This window comes from Columba livia, chromosome Z, assembly GCF_036013475.1.
Source record: "Columba livia isolate bColLiv1 breed racing homer chromosome Z, bColLiv1.pat.W.v2, whole genome shotgun sequence".
Taxonomy (NCBI): domain Eukaryota; kingdom Metazoa; phylum Chordata; class Aves; order Columbiformes; family Columbidae; genus Columba; species Columba livia.
Window position 1 is genome coordinate 26978110 of NC_088642.1, and position 17341 is coordinate 26995450.

Sequence of the window (17341 nt, forward strand, 5' to 3'; positions counted from 1 at the left end):
GGAAAGCAAAGCATTAGACTATTTGATTTATCTTAAGCTTGTTTTACATGTATTCATCTTGGTACTGTCTTAGTATAAATATGCTGAAGGCTTCTCTGTAACAGCTGGGTTTTTTTTCCAGAGATGAAATAATCATGCAGTGAGTAGGATTCTGGCATTTGTAAGGTAATCTCATAAGGCTCTATATCTCACATAAAGCAAATGGGATTACAATATTCATAAATCTCCTACATGTGAAGGAGTCTTAGATTCAGACTGTCTCTTACTAAATCTGATGTCAGTGCATCAATGGATATAGTTTCAGAATTCCTGACTGTACGTTTAAAATTGAAAGAAAAATATGTATATTGTGGTAATGTCATTTGAAATCCATTACACTTAGCTTGATCTAGGAGAGCACTTGATCTGATTCTTGGCATTTGCACATAAAAATTAATCATCAGTTGTTTTTTTTTAATAGCCTATGCTTTTTTGTTATGGATACTGAGGAAGTATCTCTGCTAGGTACCTTACTGTATAGCAAAAGGTAAAGAAATTAGTTCCTATAATTGGTTTTAGGTAAAGGATATCTTGAGCTTAAAAGCAATTGCAGAGGAGTGTGTTTCCCAGTGTCATTCTTCTCTGGGCTTCTAAAATGTCTGGCAGAATATGTTGAACTTTCAGCAGTCAGGTAGTTGTATGAAGAATATGTCTTGAAACTTGCTCATTTTCTTGTTATCCATTTTAGTTGTTATTAATTTAAAATGTTTAATCGTAACTGAATTTACTCGTAGGCCTTGTTGAAATAACAACACTTGTTTAGTCAATTTCTTTTATTTCCCATATAGGTCAGTCTTTAATGAGCAGTTGCAAACTGTTGCATTTCATGATCTTACGATATACTTTCAGCTTAAATTTCACTTGCCGTTTTCTTCCTCATCCTGCGCCTCTGAGGATTGCTGATGTCTTGAGTGATCTAGTAGTATTTTTAGCATGTTTATCTATGCCCTTTCCAGATTTCTTGTAAGTCCACACCTCTTTGAATCTCCACTGGGAAATTTTGTTTTGAAAATATACCAAATTACACAGTTCTGTCGTTTAGTAATTCACAAGAGTTTGATTTTTTTTTTGTTGTTTTTTTTTTTTTGTTGTTGTTGTTGTTGTTTTTTTTTGTTTAAATTCCTTAAAGACAAAATTACTTTTTGTGGGGGTAGGAAGTGTGTTGTTATAAGCATTTTAGGAGTCAAGGAAGTATGATAATCCATGTGCTTGTTTTAACACCTTGGAAGAGCTCTAAAAGATTTGTGAGATCTAACTTGGTTTTATAAAAGGTTTATCTATGCTGCTGTCCTGCTGCATTTAATGCAGCCATCTATTGATTGTGGTTTCCACTCCTTTCGTTGCACAGAAATGGTAGTTTTCTGTTTCGTAACTCCTGGATTTCCCTTGGATCCATTCTGAAGAAGTGTTAGGCACTTCTTCCTTTAATACCAGTGCTATTATACATGAAAGGTTATGCACAGCAGTTGGGAAGTTTCTTACTTCAGAAGTTTTGCATGTCTGTGATCTAGTTGCATCAAATTCTTATTTGGTTTATCAGGGTGGCCTTTTTTGCAGACACATCAGTTAGAGGCAGTTTCTGAAGTTGGCCCTTTGCTTGGGGAGGCTGTAGTGCTGAGGTCTTCTGGATCATGCTTGGACAGTGTTCAACTGTTCCGTGTGTTCTTTGAACAGCTGGTTGTTTTAATGTATATCAGTTAAGTGTTTGCTCTTCTTATGATAATGAGGTCTTCCTCTTGGGTAAGTACATTATAACAGCCATGGTGAATCAGGCCAAAGTACCCTTTTTTGACAGAGGAAAGTAGTAGATGTTCTTAGAAAATAAGAATGGGAAAAGAAGATAATGATATATTTCCCCACAATACTTTCCCAGGCTGTTCAAAATACTTGTAAATACCACCTTGTAAAAAAAAAAAAAAAATCAAACTTCACAGATTCCCAGAGTGGTTGAGGTTGTAGGAGATGGCTGGAGGTCATCTTGTCCAGGCCAGCTGCTCAAACACGGTCACCTGGAGCAGGCTGGCCAGGACCATGTCCAGATGGCTTTTGTGTATCTCCATGAGTCCACAACCTTTCTTAGGCAACCTGCAAAGTAAATTAATTTTATAATGAGACTTCACTTAAGTTGAAGAAGTTGTAGACTGTCTATTTTTGAAAAGAATTTCCAAGATGCCAGTGTGATCAGTAAATCTTAAGAGAAAAATGTATGCAAGTAAGTTTTTCCAGAGTGGTAAAATAATGGATTGCTTTAAATAGTTAACTATTATTTTAAGGTTAAAATAATGTAATCCAAATCATCAGCTATAAGGAACATCTAAGTTTTTCATCTGTACTTTCCATTCAAATCTAATTTATAATGTTGTAGTGTAACTATAGATATGATGAGACATATGAATACTGTTTTATGTTCAGCATAATAAAACTGCTTAGGATTTGATGAGACATGTAATCTAAATTCAGGACAAGTTATACTACCTGTCAAAGCAGCTCCTCATATAAAACCCTGCATCATGGTTTATTTGGTGTGTTTTTATATGCTGCATTTAATATTTTTTTAACTGGACAGCATTCTTGGTTCTTTTTCAGGGTTCAGCTGATCCTTTAAACAGTGCATTCCACCTGACGTACAACATGGTATTAAACTTGCTTCGAGTAGAGGAAATTAACCCTGAATACATGTTAGAAAAATCCTTCTATCAGTTCCAACATTACAGAACTATTCCAGAGATAGTAGAAAGTAAGTATTACTCTCTGTTGCACTCATGAGAGTCACTATAGAAGATGCTACACTGTGAGACTGGATAGTTAGATTTCACTATGCTTAAAAGAGTTTATACCTGTGCAGTTCTTGTCTTCTCTTCAAACAGATGCCACTGCACCATTTGCTGTTAGAGTTTCAGGTATGACCTATTTTGTGTAGAGAGCTTTCCTTTCTGAGTCAGACAAGAATCATTGTCACATTGCTAAACTGCAGGACAAGTGAAAACAATTTAAAATTTCTTGCTGCTTGTTAGAGCTGCAGAGAGTTTTATTCCTTTCTGATATGCAGAACTTAGCTAAAAAAAACATCATTTTAATATCTCCTTAAAATCTCTAAAAAGAACTCTGGCACTCTGCATTCAGGGTAGAATAGAAAAAAATGCTTAATTAAAATACAAAGCAGAATTCCAAGAGGATTGAGACATCACTTGTGCTCCACTGAGTAGCTAAACTTTGAGCCATGATCTTTAAATAGCGTGTTTTCCTTAGCCAAAGTCAGTTTCCAAAGATCTCAGCCAGTGTTAGAGAGTGAGGCCTCTTCCAAAACCTAACCCAGAAGAATCTTAAGAACACAAGGGGTAACTTCTTCCTTTGCCACTGATGAATGAGCAGTTTATCTGTTAATTTAATATTAAGAGAGACGCTGTGTGTTTGCATGTAGCTTTGATAGACATGCGGCGGGGTGCGTTCCGTCCCTTTTTGCAGTATTTGGTAGTTTGCAGTTGCAGTATTTAGGACAGTAGTAGTCAAATATATTATGTATTTCCTGAAAACTTTACTGTTCCAATTGGCACGCCTAGATCTTCAGTCTGGCATTCTGGTGTTGCTATTTAAATAGAGAAATGGAGCAGGAGAACATTTTTCCTATTTCTTGAACACTTTTTGTTTAGGCACCATACTGGGCATTAGAATTTTGTAGCTGCTTCAGCTGCAATTAAAAACACAAAGGAGAGAAATGGTTGTTTACATCAAGGAGGAAATTATGCCGTGAATATGGATTGCAAGCTTTTTTCTTTAAAAAGTTGGCAGCTAAAAATGGGAGCACTTCCCTGAGCTGTCTCTCAGTTCTCCGTGAAGTGGGATTTCTGAGTCACCCGTATGCATTCAAATAGCCTACAAGAGAATGAACTGGTAGGGAGGAAAAAGGGATCTTTATAATGTGTCCTTTGTTTACGTCTGCTAGTGGTATTACCAGTGTGAGAGGGTGGAGCATGTTGATTATAATAAAAACTGATTTGCCTAATTAGGGTGTAAAACAAAAATCCATGTTTTCCAACTAACGAAATCAGCCTAAAACAGGTTAGAAAGAACATCTTCTAACAATTCTGCTCGTGTTGGAAGATGTCCTGCTAGAAGATGTGTTTGAGCAATTTTATTTTCATCAGAGGAGGTAGAAGGGTGCTTGTAGGCAGTGAATACTCTCCTACAAATCACTGCAAGTTTTTGTGGGACTTCTGTGTGAACCTAAATCAGTGATTCCTGATCAGTTGGAGGTATAGCCTTCTCTGTTTTGTCAAGCTTGCTGATTTAAAAAATAATAATTTTAATTTTAATATTTAATATCCTATAAGTAAAATTTAATGGACATATTTCTCGCTTTCTAGCTTTCCAGAGAATGGATGGTTGTAAATAGGAAATGAATGCCAAAAATTGTGGAAAAATACTGGTTATGTAGTTCTGGAAGTGAAACATAGATTTCTAAATCTGTGAAGTTACTAATTTAATGAGATTTTACTTTCTGTTATAGGAGTGAATAATTTAGAAGGACAGTACAACAAAATAGCAATTCCCAATGAAGAAAATGTGGTCATCTACTACAAAATCCGACAGCAGCTTGCAAAACTGGGTAAAGAGATTGAAGAGTATGTTCATAAACCAAAGTATTGCTTGCCCTTTCTACAGCCAGGAAGATTGGTGAAGGTAATTTGTTTTTTCTTCTGTATTGTTTTTATTTCGCATCTCTATTTGTCTGTGAAATCTGCAGGGTTTGTTTGTGTCTGCCAGTTAACCATCTTGAAAGATTACATGCATTGCACTAAGCAACAATATCGACTTTCATTATGTTTCTTTGTTAAATATTCAACAATAAAGTAAAATAAATACTGTTTTAATTATGAATAATAGTCCACGAGTGCTGTTGTAAATATCAGAAGTACGGAAGGGTAAGCTTGCTAGGATGTGAGTACCCATGGGTTGTGTTATAACATCTTGTAATATTTTCAGGTGAAGAACGAAGGCGATGACTTTGGATGGGGAGTGGTTGTTAATTTCTCTAAGAAATCGAATGTTAAGGTAAAATATATATTCACTCCATTATGAAGTATACTTCACTGTCTTTTCTGAAGATATAAAACTATTTTCTTTGTAATTTTCAGAGGCAAAATATTTTCTTTTACCCAAATTTATAAAAAGCTCAGGTCTTTCTGAAATTAAAGTGTAAAGAAAGAAACTAAGGAGGGTGGGACAAACCCTAAGCCCTGTGTTCATTTTTTAACTTTAGGCGTATTCGTGGTGGAAGTGGTTGCTTGCATCTGGGATAAGTAATTCAAAAGTACACTTGGCACTACAGATGTTTCAAACTATTTAGTTTCTTTCTGAGACATCCCCAACAGTACTACACTAAGCTGTTAATGGGAAAAATACTGTGTTATTTACTCTCAGAAAATCTACAGAAGCTGTAAGTGAGGGTTGAGAGCGTGGGGAGACTGACATTCAGCTCTGTGTAGCGGATTATCTTAAACTTAGGAATTGTGTCTTGAGTCCTAAGATAGTGAATGAGACATGGGATTCCTTGTCCTCTGAGACCTTGCTGTAGAGTTGAGGTTGGGAAGTTAAAATAGAGCAAAACAATAGAAGTGGATTCGGGGAAATGTGTAAGAAAATACGGAGGATGGTGATGCAATAGGAGCCAGATTTGTTTTTCCTGCCAAAAATCCAGTTTTATAGTTGGTCTCCACATAACCCCAGAGGTGATATTTTGGTCTTCCTTTCAGTAATGTTTTGACAGGCTACTCTGCTAGCTAAATTAAAACCTAAGTTTAAAGTATATTTTCCTGTTGTAGTATTTTTGCTGTAATTTTGGCAGGAGAGCATTTGCATTAATTACTAGGACTAAATTAGGAGTTGTCTTTGTCAAGTTCTGCTGGCGCCTGTACAGTGTGCGCCTTTTGTTGCTTCTCTAATATAAATTCATTAAACAAGAAATAAGAAAAATGTGCGCATACAGAATTGATTAAAAGATATTTTGTTTTGGTTTTCCACCTTCCTTTTGAAGTCACATTTCTTTTTCAAGTTGGAAAACTGGACTGTTACTGCTATTGCTTAAACTTTTGCTTCTAGAGTCATATGAGCAGTAAAACAGATTTCACCCTCACTTCAGTCTTCTACCTAAAATTGCTAAGTTCTGTGTCACTGAAGTAATTTCTTCTATCTGTGTCATATTTTATTCACATCGATATTTGCCTTCCCTATCTGGCCTGTTTCACTATTGTATAAAGCCTTTAGGTTTGAACATTAGCTTTGAAATTGCGGTCTGTTCCACAGGAGAAGGCTATGACTCCATCAGCAGTTCTTTTATAAAGTCATTCTAGCAGCTGGGTTGAATTTTTCCTTCTGAGTTCTGTGGAAATAATGACAGTAGGTGCTGAAAATTATGGAATAGACTTCATGTAACTTTTTAAATCAGTATGGAAAGACTAATTTCTTTGAGCAGTGGCAAAACAAATCACTTAAAGCAGCTACTATTCACCCATTTTGATGTGTTTATTCAATGCATTTTTGTCCTGGGATACAGACGCGTTTCACCATTACTGTTGGATGTAGTAGCATACTTTTTTAGTGTTGGAATTATATCACTATTCTGTCATGTCTTTAAGCCTTCATTTGCTTTTATGCTCTGACAGTTCTTTGGATTTGCTTATAGAAATGATGGTGACTTCAGTCTGTATTCCTAGCTTTTCTTTAGTTGTAATTTTTTCTTTACTGTATCGTAGTTTCTAATGAAGTTATTTTTCTAGTGAGGAATATATATAATTAAGACTGATATTTAGGGTTATAGTGTGTCTCTCTTTCACTGAGTAATACTCTTTGTTCATCGCAATATGAAAGCAAAAGCATGAGTCATTGTCAGTTATGTTCATTCTTCATTATATTTAGCTATTTTTCCAGCATAATTTCACAAGGCAGTGTTCCACAAAATTGTGAATGGAAATAGCACTTTATCTCAAATTATGGTAGGCAGAAGAATTTATTTCAAGCAGTGGTGCTTACTGTGTATTGTACAGTGTAATAGGCAGCAAAGTAGCCCAAACATTTTTGCGTAAGAAATTTATTTCCACTAAGTTTATGGTCCATGTTGTCATCTGATCCGTGATTCTAGACATCAAAGTTTTGTCTGTTAACAGTTATCGTTATTAAAATTTGAGATGGTACAATTTGGTCTTCCTTATTTAGATGATTATAATCCTTGTTTATTAAACTTAAATATATGTACTTACCTGTTTCTGTTTATTTATAATGTTTACTACATAAACATCATTTTTTTATGCTATGTCATTGAATTTTCAGTGAGTCTAGTGTTATTAATCTGGGAATCTGAATTTGGTATCTGTGCTGTATGTATTGATCTGTGGAAATTATTAGCTGTCTTATCTTGCTTTATTTCCAGGCACATGAAGTAATAGATATTTCAAGGCAAATATAAAACCCTTGGAATACACCTAATTTTGCCCCTGAAGCATGTGAATTGATGGAGCATGAATCAAAGGATCATTCAAGCTTGATATGAGAGAGATGTCTGTGACTAACAAATTTTTATGGGGGATTCTAGGCTCCTTTTAGTCTTGCATATGAAAACATGGCATTTTCTGTTCAAGAGTTCAGGACCTAAGCTGCTGTAGGTAGCCCACAGAAAGAAATGGTACACACTCAAAAAGCAGTTCTAGATTAAGTTACATCTGGTCAGCATTGTGTAAAAGCCATTGGTACACATATAGAGAGTAATATTAACAGCAAATGTTAGTGACATTTATACTTCTTCTTTATTTATAGGTTTACAATACAGTTACTGATAGAAATATTTTTTCCTCTCACAATTTTCTAGACATCTCCAATTCTAGTATTTTCTGTAGCATATATATGCAGCTGTGAGTTTAGTCTTTTCTTCTTTCAAGTCAGCATTATGTTTTCCATGTGTTTGACTGCATACCGATTTGGTACATGTGGATATTATTTAAAATTCTAATTCAAAGAACAGCAGTGGTATGGGTGTTGCGCATTGCTGTGAGTGGTTTCTGCAACTGTAGGACAGAATTCAGAGGAAGCTTTTTCCCCAGCAAGTCATTGCATTTCTTGAAGAAATTACTTGTCTTGTAGAACAAGATAACCCTGTTTCTCTCTTTAGTTTACTATGGCAGTTTCTTGTAGTACTTCTGAGAATCTCTTAGAAATGCTAGCTGGCTTCATCCTGCTTTGCATGCAGTGAAAGAAAACAGCATTTGTACGTTTGTAATTAAAAATATTGTTCAGTAAAGTTAGTTAACCCAGCATTTTGGAAGGACTGCTTTCTCTTGTATTTGAAAACAGAGAAGCTTGCACGTAGTCTGGTGTCTGCCTTCAGTTCTAGGCCTATAACTTATAAAAAAACCCAAACAACCTTATAAAAATATTTGCTTATTGTATTTAAGCAACCTTAGTGCATATTGATCCAACCAAATGACTAACATCAGATTCTTTTAAAGCAGTATATAATAAAGGCTATGGTTTTGTGAACAACAGTCTGTAACCACCATATCTGCCTGTTTGTGTTCTTTAAAGGAATGTCAGATGCTACAGATGCAGTTTGGAATGTATGAAGATGTGGCCGGCATGATGCAACTTCTTGTTTGCTGCAGATAGAAGCTTTTATGCTTGAAAGACTTCCCTATGGTCTTTATTACGGGGGAAAAACTTGAACTTGCAAACCTGCAAATGAAGGAGATCCCCCAAACTTTCATTTTTTTAAAAAAAGGCAAAGTTCAGTACTGCTAGGATGAGGCAAATATTTTGCATTACAGTTGCAAGAAGTGTTGGCTTACTTTGAAAGACATGTCTAGAAGAAAAGGCAGAAGCACATAAATCTGCAATTAGACTTTACACTATGCTGGTGAGGGAGGATAGAGAGGGGGTGAGATTTTCAAGTGTGTTTTTCTATGTGAGTAGTTTTTAGAATGTACTGCATCACTGATCTGATACTCTGTGAAGGGCAGTAGCTCGCATTGTACCTTTGATATTGAACAAAATCTGTTTGTTTCCTTCCATTCTTGCTGGTGTTTTAAAATAACTGTTATGGCCCTGTTTTTTCTGTGATCTTAACAGCCAAATTCTGGTGAATTGGACCCATTATATGTAGTTGAAGTGCTACTGCATTGCAGCAAAGAGAGTTTGAAAAATTCTGCTACTGAGGCTGCAAAGCCAGCCAGACCTGATGAGAAAGGAGAGATGCAGGTTTGTAACATATGTTTATTCTCGGTGGTTTCTTACAAATGTTCTCAAAGATTCTATTTCCAAAAGATGTATGGAGTGTGGTAAAAGAGGGGTTGATGCATTAAGGCAGAGAAGGGAACTGCACACCTAGCTCTGCTTTCTTAAACAGTTGCTGATTTCACTGAAGGGAAAACTTGCAAATTTGAACAAAATACTTGAGCGAATTTGTTACCATAGGAGAAGAGCTTTGAAACTCTTTGTTGTGCTATATATTTCAAATGAGTAGATGAAAGACAATGGCAGTAATGTAAACAAAGTTATGAAAAGAACCTACATATGTGATAAAATCTGCAGATAGACAAGTGTCTATAAGATTTTTTTTTCTTGAATATCTGTGCAGGATTTTGTGGGTAATGTGTATTTTGTCTACAAAAATTCTAATTCAAATCTAGTAATCCTTTAGTAATAAATTTTAGCAGTGCTGTTTGGCAGATACTTTTCTTAGCAGTATTTTCTGTCTCTGAGAACAGAATTATTTTTAAATTTCTTTTTGAGATCCATTCAGCTTTGTGACGCTATCTCATTCTAAAATTAAACTGATTTTTTTAGTGAAAGTATTGGCATTATTTTAAATTTTCAGTTTGAAACCCTATATCAAGACAATCAATTACAGTTTTTGGATCAGAGACAGTTGTTTAATGTGTCTGCATGTTTTTTTCACAGAGGTCATTTAAAGCTTGAGATACAGTGTTAATCCTTCATGCTGTCTTCGTGGTTTTGATATTTTTGAATATATATTTGCTGATTTGATATTCCCTATTGTTAGCATTCCTAGTTAAGTATAAGACAATAATTTGTCTGGTTTGGATCATAAGAGGTATTCCAGTAGATAAGAGGCAAGGTAACAGAAAACCTGAATTTTTTCCACTCGTAGCTTCTCTCCAGATTAACTGAATACAGAATTTTCCCATTTGGACAAACTTACTTTTCTTATTTATCTCATTACACACATTTTCCTGCTTTCTGATACTGCTTTACCCACTGCTGTGTCCTTGTATACTCAGTTTTCCTTTTCCTTTGGAAAGCTTTGCTATGGAACAGTAATAATGAATGTATTTTTTCTGGTTTATCATTACTACACTTTCTTTGATAGGTTGTTCCTGTTTTGGTACATCTTCTCTCAGCTATCAGCAGTGTCCGACTTTACATACCAAAGGACCTGAGGCCTATTGATAACAGGCAAAGTGTGTTAAAATCCATACAAGTAAGTTCCACTAGGCTGTGTAAGCTCTCTGCTTTGATTAATGGGTAGGCTTGAACCCAAGACAACTTATTCTAACAATATTTGTCTAACTCTTGTGTCACATCTTCAGCCTTATTCTTAAAAGGAATTGGAAGTCACAATGCATGTCAGTTGTTAACAGACATTTTAAACTGATTTTGAAAGCTGCTGAGGTATCGCATAACAAACTTAGAGTTGTCCCTGTAGTTGTGCCAGCTGATTTTTAAAAGTATAGTTTAGGTTATTAATCTTACAAAATTTTTTCTTTTTTTAGGAAGTACAGAGGCGTTTTCCTGATGGAGTACCGTTACTAGACCCTATTGATGACATGGGCATCAAAGATCAAGGACTGAAAAAAGTAATCCAAAAAGTAGAGGCATTTGAGCATAGGATGTATTCACATCCTCTTCACAATGATCCCAACTTGGAAACGGTATACAAACTTTGTGAAAGAAAAGCACAGGTAAAAATACAAAGCAACACTCTGTCTATATTCAGCTGAAGAAATAGACAGCAATAGTTCCCTCGTTACTTACTTTTCTTTTTAATTGCAAAGTCCAAATAATCCTTTTTAAATTAATAAACCCAAATAATCCTTTTTAGATACAGTAAAATCATGGAATCTCACTAACATACTTTCTGAGTTGGTGGTATGCCCTTCATTGATACAGATGTGAAATACATCTGAAGAAAGCTCTTCAGAAAAAGTCAGCAGGGATTGGAAGATTATAGAGGTGTCACTAGGGTCTTTTTCACTGAATAGGCATAGTGCAGTACAGTGTTGGTAGAATCTTCACAGGTAATTGAAACTTACCACTTTTAATATGATTGTGTAGAGCTAAGTTGAATTCATGGGGCTTACTAGCTTGAGTTTACCATGCAGATCATTGCACTGCTGCTTCCTGAGCTGACTCCCAGCCTGGAAGCAGTGCACTTAATTATTTTGTATAGAGTTGTACCCTGCTGGTCTGACACTGGTTGCTCACAAAAGCAGCTCCTGTGTTTCTGTGCTGCTTCAGAAAACAGGTTCTGTGGGAGTCGCTGCACAGAAGTGAGGTAGTTCTGGTGTGGGCAGCACAGAATTGCCTGATGGGACAAGCAGACTTCTGCAAGGGTGTCTGCGTCATACACCCTACTGACAGGATGTTGACAGTGACAAACTGCAAGACGCTGCGGAAGATGTAGTAGCAGGAAATAATGCCTTTGGGTTACTTTTGATTGAATAGTTTGTTAGATGAGATTTAGTACAGGTCTGAGAAGATGAGTGCTCATTTCTTGACCAGTGATTTCTTCTGTGGTTTTTGGTGTGAGCTGGTTGCATTTTTTTTTTCCTTCTCTGTGTAAACAGCTTAACTTCTCAAACTTGACAGAATTTCCTGTGGGTAAATTGAGATGATTTTTCATAAATTTGTTTTAAACCTTCCTCTTAGGAGAGTTAGATGAGTCAGTGTTGCCTAGTATGTCCATATATTGTTGTTCTGAGGCCCTTCTGTGAATGAAACAACGTCTTTAAAACAGTTGCATTTTTTAAACCATTACCATGTAATTTCTCTCATTCTGACCCACCAGATTGCTATGGATATTAAAGCAGCAAAACGAGAACTGAAAAAAGCCAGAACTGTCTTACAAATGGATGAGCTCAAGTGCCGCAAGCGTGTTTTGAGAAGACTGGGGTTTGCTACATCTTCAGATGTTATTGAGATGAAAGGACGGGTTGCTTGTGAAATCAGCAGGTAATCGGTTGCTGTGTGATGTGATTGTTGTGATGAGTACACAGTTTACTGTCTTTGCTGAAATTACTGTGTCATGTTCATATTTTAAATTTCTGAGATCCTTAGAAGAAAGATTCTTCAGAGCTTATGTGATATGTGTCATAAAGGTAATATACCAATTGAAACAATAAAGACAACAACTTAAGGACAAAAGACAACAGATTTTAAACCTAAAAGATGGACATAAAAATATCAAAACAATAGCTATTTTCTTACACAGCTTAGGCAATAGCATTAGTTGTCATTTTATATTGTGCATTACATGAGAGGATGGTCTCATTTTCTATGGTTCCACTTCCCCAGCCTCTTAGTACAGTCACTCACAAACAAGGGTGTAATGGTGATTGTCAGCAATTACTGACTGACAAAAACTGACAGTTTTGGAATACAGCTTAATTGCTCCCATAGGGCTATTGGAACAAACCTATGGAAGTCATGCATTTCAGTGGAATACATTTAGCAGGTATGTGTATATTGAAACTTATTGTAAAGATTCCACGGAAATTCATGAATCAGACTTTAATACTTCAGAGTGTAACTCAGATTTTGAGAAATTGTGTATTTTTAAAAGTTACAGTGACTGCTGTACTCCTTGCCTTGCAGGCACTCTGAAAGGTGCTGCCTGTATTTGTTTGATATCTAATACCTTTTTTTCCCATGCAAAAATTGATAACAAATGTGGAAGCTGAATCAAAATTTATCAACTTCTTGACTTTCAGGAACGATTTGCTGATGAGTTAGACTTTCCTTGTAAAAATACCTGCTTTTTCCCCTCATTCTCTGTGTGATAAACGCCAAAAAAAAAAAAGATGCAGTCTTAGCAACAATCTGACATTTTATCCAAATAATGTTTGGATTTTGTATCCATATCATGCACTTCCTTTTATAATTCATGAGTTAGTCTTTATTCTACATGTAAATTGAAGCAAGCTTGTTCCTCTCTTCAGTATCTTGGAAATGTCCACTTGAATCTTCTTTGAGCAGTAGCAGTACCCATTTTAGTCCATCTCGTAAGCTGCCAAACTCTCTGTTTCTTTTCGATTTCTTGACATCCTGTCTGGTAAAAACTGACCAAAACAATAGCTAATACTAACTTTTAAGAACTATCAGGAGAGATTTTTTGTAGTTCAGTAAGAGCTTTTAGTTTCTTTAAAGTACTCTCTCTCTTATTTATTAGCATCCCCCTTAAAAAGCCAATGTATTAGTATTTGTTGTTCCCATAAGAAAAATTAAGAAGGTATGGTTTCTTAATCTATATCAAGTTGCTTCACAAAACAGATTAGTGGTACTTCATTTGAAAATTACATTTTAGTAAGTCTTTTCCCTGAGCTTGCTTCTCTCTGTTTTAGTGCTGATGAACTGCTCCTGACAGAAATGATGTTCAATGGTCTCTTCAATGACTTATCTGCAGAACAGGCAACTGCACTGCTGAGCTGTTTCGTGTTTCAAGAGAATGTGAGTTACTTCTTCAGTTCATGAATTCTAGACATTTCTGACTGCCAACAGTTTTGCTTTTAATTCAGTTTCAGAAATTGGTCATAGCAGTACAGGCCATCGTACATTTTTGTCCTTTGCTAAGGTGTTTGACATGAACTCCCATTGAACTTAGCAAAAGCATTGCAGCTTCAGTGCAAAAATATCTTTCCTCATGAGTGACATGTCAAAGGTTGTGTAAAATTTCAGTGCTTGTAATGAATTTACAGTTGTTGCCTCCTCATGCGATGACGCAATATTAATAGAGTCTTGGCATCCATGTTTGTATTTATGTGTGTATACACAAACACATCCTTATAATTTAAAATGTAGAATGATTATTTGAAGAAGAGTGTTAACAATACCTGCTCTTGCACTCTGGGGTGAGGGTATCTTTAACTCTGAGATATGCCCATGTGATGTTATTTGGACAGTACCCTTGATTGATAGCAACGTCAGTACCACATGGAATTGACACGAAAAGAGCTGTTAAAAACAGATCATATGTTATTAAAGGCAAAAACCTAGGCATTTTGTACCAAATGCCATTGTTTTCATATCCATAAGTTGTATAGAAGTTTAGTGTCATCAGGAAAATACAGTAAAAATAAACTTCCATATGAAGTGTTACTGCAGATAGCTAGTAAGATGTATCACTCAGGTCATAAATGTGGGAAGTGTATTAGTAGCAGATGCTAATAAATCATTTTTGTTAGTAGAGGGGATGCCAAGGCAAGTCACTGTTAGAATAAAACGTTGTAGTTCACTCAACAATTGCACTCAGATCTAAACAGGTAGAAGATAGAAATGTTGCTGTATTTGAATACATAACCATTGATGTTTAAGTTATTAAAAGTACTTGCTTTTTATATTCTTGAAGAAAAGCTTGTAACAGTTAAAGTAGTAAATGGTCGGCATTTTTGCCATTCAGGACTGTGAAACAACAAAACAGAGTGAATTTTGGAAGTGTTCAGAAAACAGGTGGTTTTCATACTGTGGGTATACTGCACAGAAAGATTTAATATTCTGATTTCGTAGGAGGAACAGGTACCTGGGGAATTCAGTAAACTTCTGTGTTTGATAATGGATTTGAGAAGTCATTGGAGTAATTTAGAATGGCACTATTAAACATTGAACTTGTGGGTTTGCATTTAATTTGGTGTAGAGCAAATGTATGGGAGCACATGAAATTATTTAATGTCTTCTTTTTCAGTCCAGTGAAATGCCAAAATTGACAGAGCAGTTGGCAGGACCACTTCGGCAAATGCAGGTAATCTGTCCGCTAGAAATCTGCCTGAACTCAGGGTTAATGTTGACATGAGTCAAGTGTATGAGTAAATAACAGGTGCACAGTGAGGACTTGATTTTGGATCATCAGTGAATTTGGTTGGCACTGATTGCATGTAGTTTTGCTGTGTATAATAATGGATTATCTTGTTTGCAATAAATCTTTATGCTAATTTAGAATATGCCTTTAAAAGCTTTTATAAGCTTGCTTAGTATACTGTCAGCTGTTAGTGCAGGCAGATTTAATAATGTAAACAGTGGTTTACTTTCTGATTCTGTACAATTTTACACTGAAAAGGAAACCTCATCCTGTATGCAGTACCTAATAATGTACAAGCCTTTCTCTTGGTCAAGCACTTAATCTGCCTAAGCATGTTACAAATTTAAAATATTTATTTTAAAGGAGTGTGCAAAAAGAATTGCCAAGGTGTCAGCAGAAGCAAAACTGGAAATTGATGAAGAAAATTACTTAAATTCTTTCAGACCCAACCTAATGGATGTTGTGTATACGTGGGCAAACGGAGCTAACTTTGCTCACATCTGCAAAATGACTGATGTCTTTGAAGGTATGTTTGTCAGTTTTTCTTTAGGAGATGTGAGGTGGTAATTCCATAACATGAAGTGGTAATTCTGAATAACCTTACAATGGATCACAGAACTTACTAACTCAGATGTATTCAAGCATTTGCACAGCTGAAACCAAGTGGGAAAAATAATTTGTTTACTATATATGTTAATTTATAGTTGCACTGTTGAAAGATTCTGATCTTCAGAAGACTTTTTAAAAGTCATATCTCTCTACATTTAAAAAACTTTCTATAAAACCCAGAAACAAAAGGTAACACCTTTCCTAGTCAAAGGGAAAAATTCCATATTCCAAATGCTTGCAGCTCTTGTGCTTGTCCTCATTACAGTTGAGTGTTTTATTTACTTCATAAATTGGAAGTTCCTCCTGCTGTCCTCGTGCTGTCTTAAAGATAACAGAGGCAGGAGGTGGTAACCAAGTCTCTGTTTTGGATGGTTCATCACAGCAGTACAATGCGGATATTTGAAAAGCCCAGATGTAACCTGTCGCCTGGGTTATTGTTCCTAGAAGTGGGATGCTAGAAACTGCCCCTTGAGGAAGGGTACTCCGTTTTCTTTATTTTAAAAGTAGAATGACTTAAAGTCCAGATACTTTTTACAAAGACAGGCCATCTACCTGAAGGTCAAACCAGAATGAAAAACCTAATTTAATCTTTTACCAGCTATGCTGACAGTTGTGAATACCAGTAGGATGGGTGCACCACTCTTACAAGTCTGTGTGTAATGACTGAGATTTGAAGATCCTTTCGGAAGTTGTTACTGGCACCATTGTCTTGCCTCTCTCAAATGCTGTTTTCTTGTTTGTACGTACAGTTGCAAATGGAAGCCCTTAAAACAAAGGAATTCTTGCACTTCATAAGCCAGTCCCTAGACCTAGGAACATGGTAAAGCAGGTTGCTTGCAAGCGACAGGAATCCTGGCAGTCTTTGATTCTGCATTCGGCAGATTCTTCCTACTGCAGAGAAAGTCTGAGCCTTACATCTGCTGCAGATGCGCCCTGAGTGAGGGGAACACAAAAGAAGTGGTAGCTGGCTTTGTTTTCACATTGGCCTTTGACTGTTCAGAATACACAGAGCAGTAATATTTTTCCTTAACTGTATTCTGGCTAAGCTTAGTCCGTCAGGTTTGTCTTAGTCAACAGTGCTAGCTCTCTCTAAATTAGATCTTACCGGCCTATTTTGAGAAGTTTAGCTTCTGTGGCAGGGGTTGACACATGATTTTTTCCCCTAACATTTAATAGGCTGGTTTTCTGTGCATTGTCCTAAAGGAAGGAAAGCACTTCAGATGTCCACTACTAGTTACACTCAATGTAGATGCAGTGTGTAACAAGGTGGATGGATGATGGCAGAGCGGTGGATGTGGTCTACCTTGACTTCAGTAAAGCCTTTGACACAGTCTCCCACAGCATCCTCACAGCTAAGTTGAGGAGGTGTGGTCTAGACAATAGAGTAGTGAGGTGGGTTGCAAACTGGCTTAAGGAGAGAAGCCAGAGAGTGGTAGTCAATGGTGCGGAGTCTAGTTGGAGGCCAGTATCTAGTGGAGTGCCTCAGGGGTCAGTACTGGGGCCAATATTATTCAATATATTCATTAACGATTTGGACGAGGGAATAGAGTGTACTATCAGCAAGTTTGCTGATGACACTAAGCTGGGAGGTGTGGCTGACACGCCAGAAGGCTGTGC

General features: G+C 36.3%; 1 protein-coding gene across 2 annotated transcripts in view; it reads left to right on the forward strand.

Moving 5' to 3' along the window:
• Nucleotides 1-17341, forward strand: part of MTREX (Mtr4 exosome RNA helicase) — a 47502-nt gene that overhangs the window by 25965 nt on the left and 4196 nt on the right. For both annotated transcript variants that reach the window (XM_065045222.1, XM_065045221.1), the window contains exons 16-25: nt 2626-2776; nt 4547-4719; nt 5023-5091; nt 9154-9282; nt 10415-10525; nt 10818-11006; nt 12113-12276; nt 13665-13770; nt 15002-15058; nt 15479-15641. In XM_065045222.1, the coding sequence (XP_064901294.1) occupies nt 2626-2776; nt 4547-4719; nt 5023-5091; nt 9154-9282; nt 10415-10525; nt 10818-11006; nt 12113-12276; nt 13665-13770; nt 15002-15058; nt 15479-15641 (1312 nt within the window). The remainder of the gene's footprint in view (nt 1-2625; nt 2777-4546; nt 4720-5022; nt 5092-9153; nt 9283-10414; nt 10526-10817; nt 11007-12112; nt 12277-13664; nt 13771-15001; nt 15059-15478; nt 15642-17341) is intronic.